This window comes from Rhincodon typus, chromosome 12, assembly GCF_021869965.1.
Source record: "Rhincodon typus isolate 14 chromosome 12, sRhiTyp1.1, whole genome shotgun sequence".
Taxonomy (NCBI): domain Eukaryota; kingdom Metazoa; phylum Chordata; class Chondrichthyes; order Orectolobiformes; family Rhincodontidae; genus Rhincodon; species Rhincodon typus.
This window is the reverse complement of record NC_063343.1, coordinates 12390626-12405633: the sequence shown is the minus strand read 5'-3', so window position 1 is coordinate 12405633 and position 15008 is coordinate 12390626. Positions and strand designations below refer to the sequence as shown.

At 39.8% G+C, this 15008-nt stretch overlaps 2 protein-coding genes across 2 annotated transcripts in view; both read right to left on the bottom strand.

Annotated features, from left to right (window-relative positions):
- The window catches only part of LOC109912174 (serine/threonine-protein kinase 32B-like), an 860354-nt gene that overhangs the window by 141781 nt on the left and 703565 nt on the right, over positions 1-15008 (bottom strand). The gene's annotated exons all lie outside the window — the stretch shown is intronic.
- Positions 7586-15008, bottom strand: part of LOC109933424 (E3 ubiquitin/ISG15 ligase TRIM25-like) — a 53548-nt gene continuing 46125 nt past the window's right edge. The window contains exons 6-8 of the mRNA XM_048603656.1: positions 14289-14423; positions 13260-13394; positions 7586-12281 (exon numbers count right to left, since the gene is read on the bottom strand). Of these exons, the coding sequence (XP_048459613.1) occupies positions 11758-12281; positions 13260-13394; positions 14289-14423 (794 nt within the window). The 3' untranslated portion in view covers positions 7586-11757. The remainder of the gene's footprint in view (positions 12282-13259; positions 13395-14288; positions 14424-15008) is intronic.

Genomic DNA, 15008 nt, shown 5'->3' with positions numbered 1-15008 from the left:
CTCTCTCTCTCCTTCGCACACAGGTCCTTTCCCTGACAGTTGCACTGCCATCCCAATCATTAACTCATATGGAGTTAATCCATCTGGGGATTACCTCTTCTGTGATTATTTGAATAAAGTTGTGGTTTATGTGGAATAGGCTTCACCTACTTTGTAAATGAATCAATAATGGCCAATTGGTAGATATTTCCCTGACTCAGTAGGTCGGATCCCACAAAATCTATTTGTAACTGTTCCCTTGACACCTTTGGTTGGAGCTGTTTGAAATATGGACTTTGACTCATCTTCTTGGATTATGTTGGACGCATACCAGGCATTGCTGACAGTGCTTTGCTACTTCATTTCCCCATTCCCTGCCACCAGAGTGGAGGGGTCAATTTATAGGGGCACAGGTTCTAAGTGCAAGGGCGGTAGTTTAAAAGAAATGTGGGAGGCAAGTTTTTCACACAAAGTGTGGTGAGTGCCTGGAATGCGCAGCCGGAGGAGGTGGTGGAGGCAGACACAATAGCAGCATGCGAGCAGCACCTGGACGAATACATGAATAGAAAGGGAATAGAGGGATATGGATCTTGTAAATGAAGATAGATTCAATATAAAAGAGCAAAACGTGTCAGCGCAGGCTTGGAGGGCCGAAAGGCTTGTCCTGTGCTGTATAGTTCTTTGATGTTTGTTCTATCCCTGTGTAAATCTACCATCTTGACTTCATCTGGCCCAATTGCTGCCTCTGCTATCTGATGCTCAGAAAAGGTGTGGCTGTCTCCTTTGCTACTTCATCTATCTATTGGTTATCTATTTGGTTAAGGTCTGTTCCCTTCTGGCATGATTTAACCTTTATCTCCGCAGCCTTTAATGGTAGTCTAGCAGCTTCCATCAATTCTTTGTTTACTGTCTCATGCTGTAATACCATCCTACCTCCTGAGATGATGTAGCCCCTTCAACTCCATGTTACCATAAAATTGTGTACTATCCCAAAGGTATATCTACTATCAGTACAAATGTTAGTCCTTTGAGTGCTGTAACACATTGACTGTGGTCATCTGTACCCACCATTTTAATTTGTTTTCCAAATTCCATTTCTTCTCTCAGTCTTTTATGATTGCTGTCTACCTGTAATGGTATCTCCCATCTACAGATTACCACACTAAATAATATTCTCTTATAAAATTATTGCTAATTAGAAATAAATATTTTAACTACCAAATCAAATGGACTTCAACGATCCTACAGTTCTCTTTTCCGTAAACTGTATCCAACTTGTGGATTTTCTTCGCTATTCCTATTGTCGGTCACAAACGTTTAATTGTTCTAATTCAAACTTTATTCCACAAATCCAAGTCTCATCTGCACTTTCTTTTCATCACATATAAATCCCGAACTGATATATTCAATTGAATTAAACTCTGATAAATTATTCCAAGTTCTCAAAACAAAGCATATTTGCTGTTTCTAATTTCTATTCTAGCTAAGGCATCTCATTATTACCATTCTATCCCATTTGTGAGTCTTAAAAGACCTTAACCATCCAATAAAATATTCTTAAAACTGAAATCAAACATATCTGTTTAATTCCAGACATTAATATCTCTTAATTGTTCATTCTTTACACAGCAATATCTAGTTTTCTGAAAGCAATTTAAGTTCTATCAGACATTTAAAATCTTTAATTATTCCAAATTAAACTAAGTGTTGTTGAGCTAACAGGTATACTTTCATTTTAAATTTTCTCTTTTTAAACCTATGCTTCCATAGAAACTATTTGTGTGTAGTTTTCTGTGCATTAATTTATTGATTTTTTTTAAACATCACTTGTCCTTGATGAGGATTGATCGTTTTGTTTTGCTGGCTATCTTCCAGAAAAGGGAACAAAGAAAACACAAAGATGTCTTGTGGCTTGTATATCTCAAAAACACAAATTTTCTTCGGTGACCTTTCTTCACCAAATTCTGTTTTAAAATTTGCTTTCTGACTTCTTTCCCAAAAACATATTTTATGCCTTTTCTTCAGACATTTGCCCACCCTGCATAGTCTTAGATTCCTGACCAGCATAACTTTCATCACTCCCATTTTTCTGGCAGCTCTTCAGGGTCTGTATGGTTTTGTATCACCTGTCCTGCCAGTGCAGTTTTGCCTCCACACCAGGTATTTCCTGTGTTGAGTCCTCTTTCAGATTTCACCCACATCAGTCCAGTACAGCTTGGTACTAACCAGGAATGGTAAATTAGAGTGTACTCACCCGAATGCAGCACTAATCCTAGGTACTTGACACAAGATTGTGCCAACTATGTCTGATACTGTTATTGCTCATCTTGACAACCTGCAAGGAGACTCATGTACGAGTTGTGTTCATTTATTCAAACAACGCAAAGGAAGTCAGCCTTACCTGTCCAAGATTAAATTCTGCTGCATTCCACAAGGTTTCCAGCTTTTACATACAGAAGGTCATATATTAAGTTCTTTATCTGGTTAACTCACACCACATGTAAACCAGAAATCCTGAGTGTTAGTTTTTTTCATTTCCCACAATACATACAACATGCATTGTTTGTATTTACTCAAGGCCTTCATTGTCTCTGCTGATACTGTGGCCTGGCTGTCCCCATCTCCCTACCCTGTTTCTGTGCATCATTAATTCTTCAGTTCTGACTTTTTATAAAACACTTCAGAGATTCACCTTGCAAAGGTAATAGGACAAATATTTTCAAGTTGAAATGTCCTAGTTGTAGCATGTTTGTCTGCCCATTCTTTCATTTTGTAGGTTTTCAAGCTTTCAAATGTTTCTGTGCAACCTTGCTATTTCTGTGAGTCTCTCAAGAAAAATGGGCATGGAATCCAACATTGAGGATTCATCTTTTTTTCCTTAAAATCTTCTCTTTAATCAATTTTAATGGACCTCTTATTTCATGACCACAGATCAATTTGCATAGACTAAACCCAGTAGATGTGATTGGGGAATCTCTGAAAGGAAAGAGTAAGTAATTTAACCGTTTGACCCAAGGCTGTGGGTATTCATGACATTAGGCTTTAATCATTGTTTTGAGAACTTGATAATATCTCTTCAAAGATCCTTGTGTTTGTGGATGGCATTCACAGCATTTTTTAACCTCTGGTTTCCTGGTTGTAATTAAAGTTACAATTTGACACATACAAATTTCTTTTTGAGTTTTCTTTTCACACTCACTCTTTTGAACCACAATACAACCTGCGGACTTCCTTCACAAATCCCAACATTTTGAAAATAGAAACACTTTGGAGTTCAACTTCACCTCCACCCTCATGGGCACCTTCTTTTCTGACCTGAGTAGAGAATTATGGGGAATTTTCTTCTGATCATTCTTTATGCTGGCCACTTGCTTTCCTTTCACTCTCCCATCCTCACGTTTATGGGGTGACAAAAAGAAAGGTCTCGTTTTATGGATCAGAATTGTCATCTGTTAATGCTGCCCATCTAGCAGTTACAGCAGTTTGGTCTTCAATAGGTTTTAATTATATAAGGTAGTGAATTTTTAAATTCTTTTCAGGAAATGACCTCTCTGAGACCTTTGTACCCAACTATTTACTCCTCATATCAGTATCCACCTGTCGAGGCCATTTTACTTTCCTCTTTCAAATTCAATATAGGCTTGCCCAGGTGGCTTTCCCAAATTTTGAATTTTTTGCCTGTATGCTTCGGGAAATAACTCATATGAGTAGGCTTTCTTTACAGTGTTGTAATCCAAAGAAACCTCCACTGACAATAAAGCATATATTTCAAACGTTTTACCCTTTTGCATGAACAATGTCCAGTTCTACTTCAGCCTACTCATTTGTCCTACTGTTTACTCAAATGAAATAAATAATGCTTCCACATCCTTTCCTTCAAAAGATAGGAGGCCTGTATAATTTAAACATTTGCTTCCTGGGTTCTAGATTATGACCAGGATGATCACAGCATCCATCTTTTATCATGGAACATCATACTTTTTTTTACTCTTCTAAAACGGCTTAATGAGGTCTTCTTCTTATGGGAAAGGTACCATTTGCTCTTCACCTAACATTGTTCACACAGAAGTGTTATCATTTCATTGTCTTTTGGGATTCTTCCTAACTCTGTGATGTAACTATTCATTTTAACCCTTTCTCCTTTGTTTGCACTCTGTTCTGCGAACATGTCTGACCATGCACAGCCTGAGTGCAGATTAAATCAACTATCTTTCCTCTGTTACATTTCTTGTTCTAAATTCTATCTTACTGAATACTTATTAAATTACTGTTTTAACTGATTTTCCTTTTTCTGTTGTGGTTGTTGGAGGTCAGTCATCTCATCTCTAGGACATCTCTGCAGGAGTTCCTCAGGGTAGTGTCCTAGGTCCAACCATCTTCAGCTGCTTCATCAATGACTTTCCCTCCATCATAAGGTTATAAGTGGGGATGATCACTGATTCCAGCCTCGGGCGACTCTCTGTGTGGAGTTTGTACATTCTCCCCGTGTCTGCGTGGGTTTCCTCCGGGTGCTCCGGTTTCCTTCCACAGTCCAAAGACGTGCAGGTTAGGTAACTTGTCCATGCTAAATTGCCCGTAGTGTCCAGGGATGTGTAGATTAGGTCGGTTACAGGAGGATGGGTCTGGGTGGGATGCTCTGAGGTTCGGTGTGGGCTTGTTGCGCCGAAGGCCCTGTTTCCACACTGTAGGATTTCTATGATTCGATAATTTTTGACTTTGTTTGGCAACATTTGTGACTCTTTCCATACTGAACAGACCATGTCCAAATGCAGAAAGACCTGGACCATATTCAAGGTTGGGCTGACAAATGGCAAGTAACATTTCTGCCAAACAAGTTCCAAGCAATGGAAGACCATCTCCAACAAGAGAAAACCTAACCATTGTCTCTTGACATTCAATGGCATTACAATCTCTAAATCCCCTACTATCAACATCCTAAGGGTTACCATTGACGAGAAACTGAACTGAAGAAGCCATATAAATAATGATGCTACTAGAGCAGGTCAGAGACTCAGAATTATGCAGCGAATAACTCACCTCATGCCTTCCCAAAACCTATTCACTAACTATGAGGCACAAGTCAGGATTGTGTTGGAATACTCCCCACTTCCCTGGATTAGTGCAGCCCCAAGAAGTTTAACATCATCCAGGACAAAGCAGCCCATTTAATTGGCACCACATCCAAATTTGCAGCAGCATGCACCATTTACAAGACACACTGCAGAAATTCGCCAAGGCTTTTTACATAGCACTTTCCAAACCTACATCCTCTGTCTGAATGAAAAGAAGTCTCTCTTGTGCAATCAATATTGATCATGAGAGTATGCAACAATTGCCAAAACAAGTGTAGCCTTTGGCAAACTTCCAACAAAGAGGAGTAAATCTGGCTACAAAGCTAAAAATCTACAGCTATCAGTCCTATCCACTCACCTACATGCATGCAAGACTTGAACTGTGAACCAGTGTTATTGCCCAAAACCTTGACCACTCTCACTTGAGCTGCCTTTGGGAGCTACTGATGATCAGATGGCAGGACAAAACACTGAAGTATCCAGCCGAGCTGATATGCCGGATATCCACTCCATCAGGACAGTCACAACCGAGTTGGGCTGGTCATATTTCTAGAATGATGAATGAAGGAATGCAAGAATGAAGGAATGAATGATTTATTGTCATAAGTATGTTTCTATGAAATACAACAAAATGCAGTGAAAAGCTTTCATTTGTCTCCATAATCCGGCACCATTTTGATGGTTCAAGAATAAGAGAAAATAAAAAGGTATAGTTCAAAGAGAAGTCCATCTATGTATGAGTTCAGAACCAGTGCAGAACCACCATCACCTCGTCAGACCCAAATAATGTCAAAGTCACTGATCCTCAGGTGCCATCTTTCACCACTGGGCTGATTCACCTTCGCCACCTCCTGCACTGGGCACACCAATGTTGAAGATTATTGCCACTGTTGATATTGCTGTGATGCCCTCCCACCCACCACCACTTTACCATTGCCAGCACCGAACCCAACCAGCGACAAAGTCATCTTTCGCTGCTGACCTCCTTTCTGGGCTTACTCTCCTCCACGCTGGGCTCATTCTTTCCTTCGCACTGGGCCTGCTCTCTCCTCTGCACTGGGATCACCATCCTCACCCATGAATCTCAACACCGCCGATGCCGGGAGGAGCCGGCTTTGTTGCTGCCACTACTGCACTCAGGAATTACTCACTTACCAAAGGAAATTTTCTCTGGAGAGTTTAAATGTCGTGTACTCTCTCACATCAGTCAAATGAAGCCCACAACAACACAGAGTGCTTCACAAAGGAGTTCTGAGATTGAGTTTGAGTCTTGGGAGAAGCTTGGCTATGACTACTACCCCTGATGCAAGCAAATAAAAAATAGTGCAGCCTGCATCAAAAGCAAGCATACAGCAGAGGCAAATAGGAAATGTAAGGAAAGAATATCGTGAGTGAGCAACTCATCCGAAACTCGATTCTTTCTGGTATCCTGTCCCATTTTCAGCACAGCATTCTGCATGCAGATCAGTCTTAGTAGTCAACTGGAACTGGAACCACACCAAACTCAGATGATGACAATTTTGGGTGGCACAGTGGCTCAGTGGTTAGCACTGCTGCCTCACAGCGCCAGGGACCCAGGTTTGATTCCAACTTCAGGTGACTGTCTGTGTGGAGTTTGCACATTCTCCTTGTGTCTGCGTGGGTTTCATCCAGATGCTCCGGTTTCCTCCCACGGACCAAAGGCCATGCTATATTGCCCATAATGTTCAGGGATGTGTAGATTAGGTGGGTTAAAGGGTGATGGGTCTGGGTGGGATGCTCTGAGGGTCAGTATGGACTTGTTGGGCTGAAGGGCCTGTTTCCACACTGTAGGAATTCTATCATTCTATGATTTGAAAAAATGTTCACCTCCTCACTTCAAATGAGGAACAAAGTTTGAGAGTTTGCATCTCAGGGGATTCTCCTCAATTTCTGTTTGTCTGAGAGTCCCAAGCTCAAAATCCTAATCAAGATGTTTAGAAAAGGAAGTAAAGAGGAAGAGAGTGGTGGTAATGGTCAAGGAGTGCACTGCACTGCTGAAAGAGGACATATCAGATGGTTCAATTTGCTTAGAACTAAGGTATATAAAGTGCACAAATGCAAGGACAATTTAGAAGCTTGCAGAGTTCACAGTCTTAGATTACTGGTTCCAGTTTAAACATGCCCACATTACAAATACTGTCTATACCTTCCTGAATCTATCACAGGGTGAGTTAAGTCTAGGCTGGTTACAAATACCCACAGACCATTCGTCTCATAATGTCATAGACCTCATATCAAAGGGGCTCAAAATCATTTAAATGCATCTCTCTGTATCTGACTGTGGCCAATACAAATAATTATAGTGGAAGAGAAAGAATTGGTTTATCTGAACTTTCATTTAGATTACAATATGTTAACTGACCCGGTGGAATAATTTAGCGTAATGAAGCAATGTTAAAAATCAGAGAAACACAGATCAACATTCTGAAAGGTTTGTTCTACCACTTAAGCTAACAAAGTTGTGTTAACTACTAAGTTCTGACTTATAAATTCATAAATTATTCACGAGGTAATAGAGTTCAAAAGCATTTATTAGTTTTCATAGGAGTTAAACAAATAGAGATTTCTGTCATTTGCAATAATCATACAGACACAATACTAACAAAAATAACCATGCATATCCTTGAAATGCTTACAGTAAAATAGGTGAGCTGACTGGGTCACAGGCTTCATGATCAAGGGGTTTTGCTATAACTTGCCACCACTCCTAATAGAAACAGTTTAACCTAAAGTTAATATGAAAAATTTAACTGTTATTTATGCAACTACAATTCAGTACCAAGATTAATAGAAGTGTGTCTGCTGTCATTATTATGATTCAATAGGGAGTTTAATGCAGGCATGCCTGTCACCACTATGATTCATTATTGAGATTTATACCACAACAATTACACAACAAAGAAGAGAAATTATACAATTTAAGTCAATTGCAACACTACAAATGATAGTTAATCACAAGAAGCAACTTTTTTTAACAAAGAAAGGCAGAAAGACCACATGGATCCTGAAAAGAAGCAAAGTACTGGGCACCTGATAATGTCAGAGGGTGAGATCTGGCAGTAACATCAGCAAAAGGGGGGAGGGGGGAGGGGAATAACACATCAGCGGGGCTGATAAGACCTGATTGTCTTTATCCCAGGGTCCTGAAAGAGACGGTGAATGAATAGTAAATGCTTTATTGTTAATTTTCAAAAATTCATCAGATTTTGGAAAGGTTCCATCAGACTGCAAAGTAAATATAACTCCTCTATTCAAGGAGGAAGGCTGACAGAAAACACAAAACTATGGACCATTTTGTTTGATATATATCGTGGGGAAAGTGTTACAATCAATTGTTAAGAAGGTTATGGCTGAGCACTTAGAAAAATCCAAGATAATTGGGAAGATTCAGCATCATATTATGAAAGAGAAATAGTAACTAATTTATTGGAATTATTTGAAGGAGTGACATGCACCGTGGATAAATCGGAGCACATTGACTTATTCAAGAAGGCATTTGACAATGTGTCACATTGAAGGTAATTGTGCAAAATAAGAGCTCATGCTGTAGGGGGCAACTCAGCAGTACGGTTATAAAATTGTCTGACTGGCGAAAATCAAAGTTTGCATATATGGCTCTTATGTATGGCTGGATATGATGAGTGGCAGGGATTTGTGCTGGGACCTCAACTTATTACAACTTGTATCATTCACTTGGATGAGGGGAGTGAGGCATGGTAGCTAAATTTGAAGATGAGACAAAGATAAGTAGGTAACTATGTTGTGAACAGTGCATAATGAGCTACAGATATATGTTGGTTGAGGCAAATGTCTGGCAGATGGGATAGTGTGTGAGAAAATGCAAAGTAGCTTACTTTGGCAGGAAGAACAAAAAAGCAAAGTATTAATTAAGCAGAGAGCAACTACAGAATTCCAAGGTCCAGAAGGGTCCAGGTGTTTTAGTGAATGGGTCGCAAAACATTGGTGTACAGATATAGCAAGTATTAACAAAGGCTTATGAAATGATATATTCTATTACAAAAGGAACTGAAGATAAAAGTAAGGAAGTTCTGTTTCAGTTATATGGGGCATTAGTATGACCATTGTCTGTTTGTAGTTTTGGTCTCTTTATTTTGTGAAGAATGGAAATAAGTTTGAGAATGTTCAAGGGACGTTTGCTAGATGGATTCCTAGAATGAGCAGGCTATCATAAGAGGAAAGTTTAGATAATTTGGACTTGTTTTCACTGGAACTTAGAAGAGTGAGGGATATAAGATCCTGAATGGTCTCAACTAGGTGGACATGGAAAGAATGTTTCCTCTTCAGAGTGATTTAGGAGCTGTAGGCACTCCTTAAAAATTACAGGTCACCTTTTTAGGGCAGAAATGAGGAGACCTTTGTTTCTCTCAGAGGGTTGTGTGACTTTGGAACTCTGCCTCAGAAAGTGGTGGAAGCAGGATCGTTGAATACTTTTAAGGTGGAGGTAAGTTCTTGTTAGGCAAGAGAACAAAAGATTATCAAGGTAGACGGGAATGTGGAATTCAAAACACCAACAGGTCAGCTACAATGGTGTTTAATGAGAGAGCAAACCTGAGGGGATAAAAGGCCTACTTCTGCTCCTAATTCATATACTTGTGCAGAAAGACCTGGAAATTACATCATCAGAAGAGATATCCAGCAATTAGTCCAACAATTAAACAGTGTTGGTTTTTGAACTTGGTGGGCAGATGGTTGAAGTAGTATTGGGTGACCATTTTGGAGATAGTGATCACAATGCACTTATATTTAGCATCATTATGGAAAGTGACAAGAATTAAACAGGAGTAAAATTTCTATATTGGGGAAAGGCAAATATTATAAAGCTAAGAGGTGATCTGGCAAAAGTGGAGTGATATTGTCTACATGGATTTTATCAAGGTATTTGACAACCTCCCATATAGCTGAGTCGTTAATGAAATTAAAATCCATGGGATACTGGGGAATATGTCAAGTTGGATCCAAAGCTGGCTCAGTGACAGGAAACAAATGGCAATGGTCAATGGAAGTTATTGCAAATGAAAAACAGTTTCTACTGGAATTCTTCAGGACTCAGTGTTGGGCCCTTTGTTATTATATTTTAATTATTTAGACTTAAGCATGGGAAACATGATTGGGAAATCTGCAAACAACAAAAGATTTGACCAGAGATAGAAAGAACCGCCAATGCTGGAGTCTGAGATAACACAGTGTGGAGCTGGAGGAACACTGCAGGCCAGGCAACATCAGAGGAGCAGGAAAGCTGACATTTTGGGTCGGGACCCTTCTTCAGAAATGATTTGACCAGATAGTTGTTACTGAAGTGGATAGCTATTAACTTCCGAATGACATAATGGTTTTGTTCAGTGAGCAGAAAAGTGGTAAATGGAATTCAGTCCAGAAAAGTATGAAGTTATGCATTTGGAGAGGAACTTGTTAGGGATTACAGAATAAATGGGAGGGCATTGAGAGGAATAAAAGAATTGAGGAATTGAGATGAATTGGAGTGCATGTCAACAAGTCTCTGAAGGTGTAAAAACAGGTAAATAAGGTGATAAAGAAGGCATAAAGGACGTTTTTATTTCATTGAGCAAGGTATTGAATACAAAAGCAAAGATATAATACCGCAATTATATAACATATTGGTCACAGCAGGAGTTTAGTATATAGTCACAGTCACTACATTTCAATTGCTCTAGAGAGAGTACAGAGGAAATTTACAAGAATGTTGCCAGGGCTTCAACATTGTCACTATGAGGAAATATTGAATAGCTAGGGCTGTTTTACTTAGAACAGAGGAGGCTGAAGGGTGACTAAATTTAGGTATACAAAACTATGAGGGGCTTAGATAAATTGGGCAGGGAAGATCTGTTTCCCCTGGCAGAGAGGTCAATTACAAGAGGGCAAAGATTGAAAGTGATTGGTAGAAGAATTAGGGGAGGTATGACCATGGCAGGTATCAGGAATGCACTTCCCAGTTTGACGGTTGAGGCAAAAACTTTCAATGTATTTAAAAGGAACCTGGATCTTTAACCTGCAAGACTGTGGATAAAGTTAGGGAAAGTGGGATTAGAGTAATTCATTCAGCTGACACAGATATGATGGATCGAATGGCCTCTTTCTGTGATGTAACCTTTCTATGATCCCATGATATCATCAGATAGAGGGAGCCAAAGCAAAGACATCAGATAGGGAAACTCAGTAATGTTATCAGAAGCATACACAAAACAAGATTGACACTTAATTTTATATATTCTGGCTGGATCTTCACTATGGAATATCTCAAACTTAAGTTTCCTTGGGGTGTGGATAAAAAGAAGAATGGGATTGACTTGCTCCATAAATTGGTGTGAATAAAAAAAAACTTTGCTTTTCAACTTTGAGGTCGTACCATAGCTCCATTCAAATGAGATAACAAGGTGTAGAGCTGGATGAACACAGCAAGCCAAGCAGCATCAGAGGAGCAGGAAGGCTGACGTTTCAGGCCTAGACCCTTCTTCATCTCCATTCAAGTGAGTTTTTTCTGGCCTGTGTAAATGCCAGGCACAAACACTGGCACAGGCCTCAATATTCAGATACAAGGATATTACCTTGGACACTTAAGTTGTTTCTGTCTTACTTGGAGTGAAAAATCTAGAAACTTCCATCACCAAATTAATTGATACCAGAAGTAGTGTCAGAGTTTCAAATATCATTTTGAACTTAACAGTTTTAGTGATTTGTCCCAACTATAAAATGCTGGAAACACAGGTTCAGTGAATGTGGTTTGAAATGTGTATAAATGTTTCAGCGAGTCAGTAACTTGGTAAAATGATAAAGTCCCAGCCTCATAATTCAACTGGACTCGAATCCTATTTATAGATGGGAGCAATGGAAGGACTGTGATCTCAGAATTGTGCCGGGCTGTGAGATAACCAGCAATAAAATCCAAACTCCAAGATTTACTGCTGCTCCCTAGGGAAGAGATTTCCCCCTCTCTCTCCACACTCCCATATACAATCCCGATTCTCCAATAATTCCCATCAGTCTGCACATCCCAGGAATAGGATCCCGAAGAAAAGCTCTGGGAGCAAAGGACTTGAGGAAGATATTTAAATCTCTTTGGATGGGGTAAGTAGGGCTGTTGCTGCTCAGTCCATGTCACGGTTCTCAGGTCATCAGACAGAATCAAGTTGCAGTTTGCTGTCTTTGGATCCAGACTCAAAGGACTTTTCTCTAAAGGAGAGAGAAGAGATTGGTCAGAAACAGTTATTCTACTCAGATCAATGAGCAACAGCTGCAGGCTACGAATGTAAGTATTTCCCAGACACTGTCAGACCCATATTGTTAGACTAGATTCTTCCCGTATTAAATAATCAGCCTTCAGTCAGACTCCCTGTTAAAGAGAAGGGTGTGGATCCCAGTGTTATCCAGTGCAAACACTGACATGAGATACAGCGTGACAGTCAGCATCATCATGCAAGCATTGTGGATATATTCTCCAGAACACAATAGAAGGGAACCATCAGTGTACAACTCACATCCCCACAATCTGAACACTGATTATCCTGGTAACATACAGCTTACAGGAGTGTGTCCTACGCTCATTCCCTCTGGTACTGTCCCATCCTGAATACAGGACTGCATCCTGGGCTATCTCCCTCCTATCACTATATCATCCTGAATACAGGAGAGTGCCTGGGCTGTCTTCCTGATATTACTATCCCATCCTGAATACACATGTTTGTTCTGAGCTCATTCCCTTGGTTACTGTCTCATCCTGAATATTGGAGTGTGTCCTGGACTCTCTCCTTCCTGCTACTGTCCCATCATGAATACAGGACTGTATCCTGGGCTGTCCTCCTCACGTTACCGTCACATCCTGAAAAATATGTCCTGGACCTTCTCCCCACATTACTAACCCATTCTGCTTACAGTCTGATTAGAGCCTCTATCAGTTTACACAGAGTGGTGAGGATTGGTTGGGAATTGTGTTGAATCTTATGTCCACTCTGTGTGTTAAATTGTTGTCCTCATTTTACGTCAAATTTACCAACACTAACATAGACCCTGTGTCAAAAAAAAATCAAGTCCATTGCAGGAACAGTTGCAGGATCTTGAATTTCAAACCCCTTATTCTGCCTGAATAAACATTATTAAAAAATATATATAAATCATAGTTGGTTTGACTTCTGTGTAAAATTATGAACCCACCTTGGGATATCTCTGCTGTTCCATTGATCCCAGTTGATGGCTGGACAATTTTCTCTTGGACAGTGACTGCCCCAGAAGAACTCTCTTGGGGAGAAATTTTGTTCATTGCATTCCTGTGGTCAGTGGAGGCTGGATCTGTAAACATAGCACACAGTGATTGGGAATTGTAGCACAGCAAGGTCCAGCCTCCTTCATATTACTCAATGGTGGGTTATAGATTCCATCCTTATATATTCATACATTACAACAGTGACTGCATGTCAAACAAAGAAGTTCATCAGCTGGAAAGCATCTATGGAAATTCTGAGATTATTAAAGGTTCAATAAAGATGCAAACATTCCTTATTTTAGTCTCTAAATTCAAATCTCAAATCACTAACTGGAGAAATGTCACCAAAACAGAGTTAATTAGAAAATGGAAGGGTCAAGAGAAAAAAAAGGGATTCCTTGAAAACCGAGCAGGTTAAATACAAGTTGCAGCCGGTTGAACTTCATTGAAGATCACAAACACGTCTTGGGATATTTCTGCTCCCGTGTCAGTCTGAGGCGAATTCTGGAGGTCATTCACTGGGATAAGATCTGCACCAGAGATGTTGTGTGGGAATGGAATTACATCTGATGGGTCCACATATTTGGTGGAAGCTGACAATGCAAAAAAATCACATGGTCATAGTGAAATAGTGAAACTGCAAGGACCTGCCTCTTTCCTGTTTCCCAATTGTGGCTTATGGATTCCATCCTTGTCTATTCGTATATTACAACAGTGACTAGACTTTAAAAATAGAACTTCATTGGATGTAAAGCACTTTGGAATGTCATGAGGATATGAAAGATCATGACAGGTAGTATAAAAATTCAAACATTCTTATTTTACATTTTCAACTCAAATTTAAAATCCATGACTGAAGGAATATCGCAATAAAAAGAAAGGGTTAGACTGAAAATTAAAGGGTTAGAAGAAAAGCAAGGGATCAATTGAGAAATGAGAAGCATACGTTACAGTTAATATAAACCCGTTTATAAACAGACCTTCGGATATTTCATCTTCCTCGCCAGTTCTAGTCAATGGCTGGCTGACCTTTGTGAGGACAGGGGCTGCCCCAGGGGAGCTATGTTGGGAAGGAGTTACATTCAGTAAGCTCCTGTATTCGGCGGAAGATGGCTCTGCAAACAAAGCACATTGTGATTGGGAATTGTTATGTCATGAGATCCAGTTGTTTTCATATCACTGAGTGATGCGTCACAGATTCCACTTCTATATATTTTTGCTTTACAATAGTGATTACACTGCAAAAGTAGAACTTCATTGGCTTTAAGCAATTTGGGGTGACCTGATGTTATGAAATGCATTTAATAAGTGGAAGCCCTTTTACTAGATTACACTTTAAACAAACTTAAGACAGTGTCCCATTAAGAGACACTAATTGACAGTGTGTAATTCTACCCCTCCCTGGCCTGCATTTCAGGGAGAAATGTTTAAAGCAGATGTTACTGGGGACTGAGGATGAGTCTCAGGTTCCTGATTCTCACACACAAAAGTTCAGGCATATTTCCAGTTGTATGAACACATCTAACCCAACCTGCTCTCATTCCCTTAGAACATAGAACATAGAACATTACAGCGCAGTACAGGCCCGTCGGCCCTCGATGTTGCGCCGACCTGTGAAACCAATCTGAAGCCCATCTAACCTAAACTATTCCATTATCATCTATATGTTTATCCAATGACCATTTAAATGCCCTTAAAGT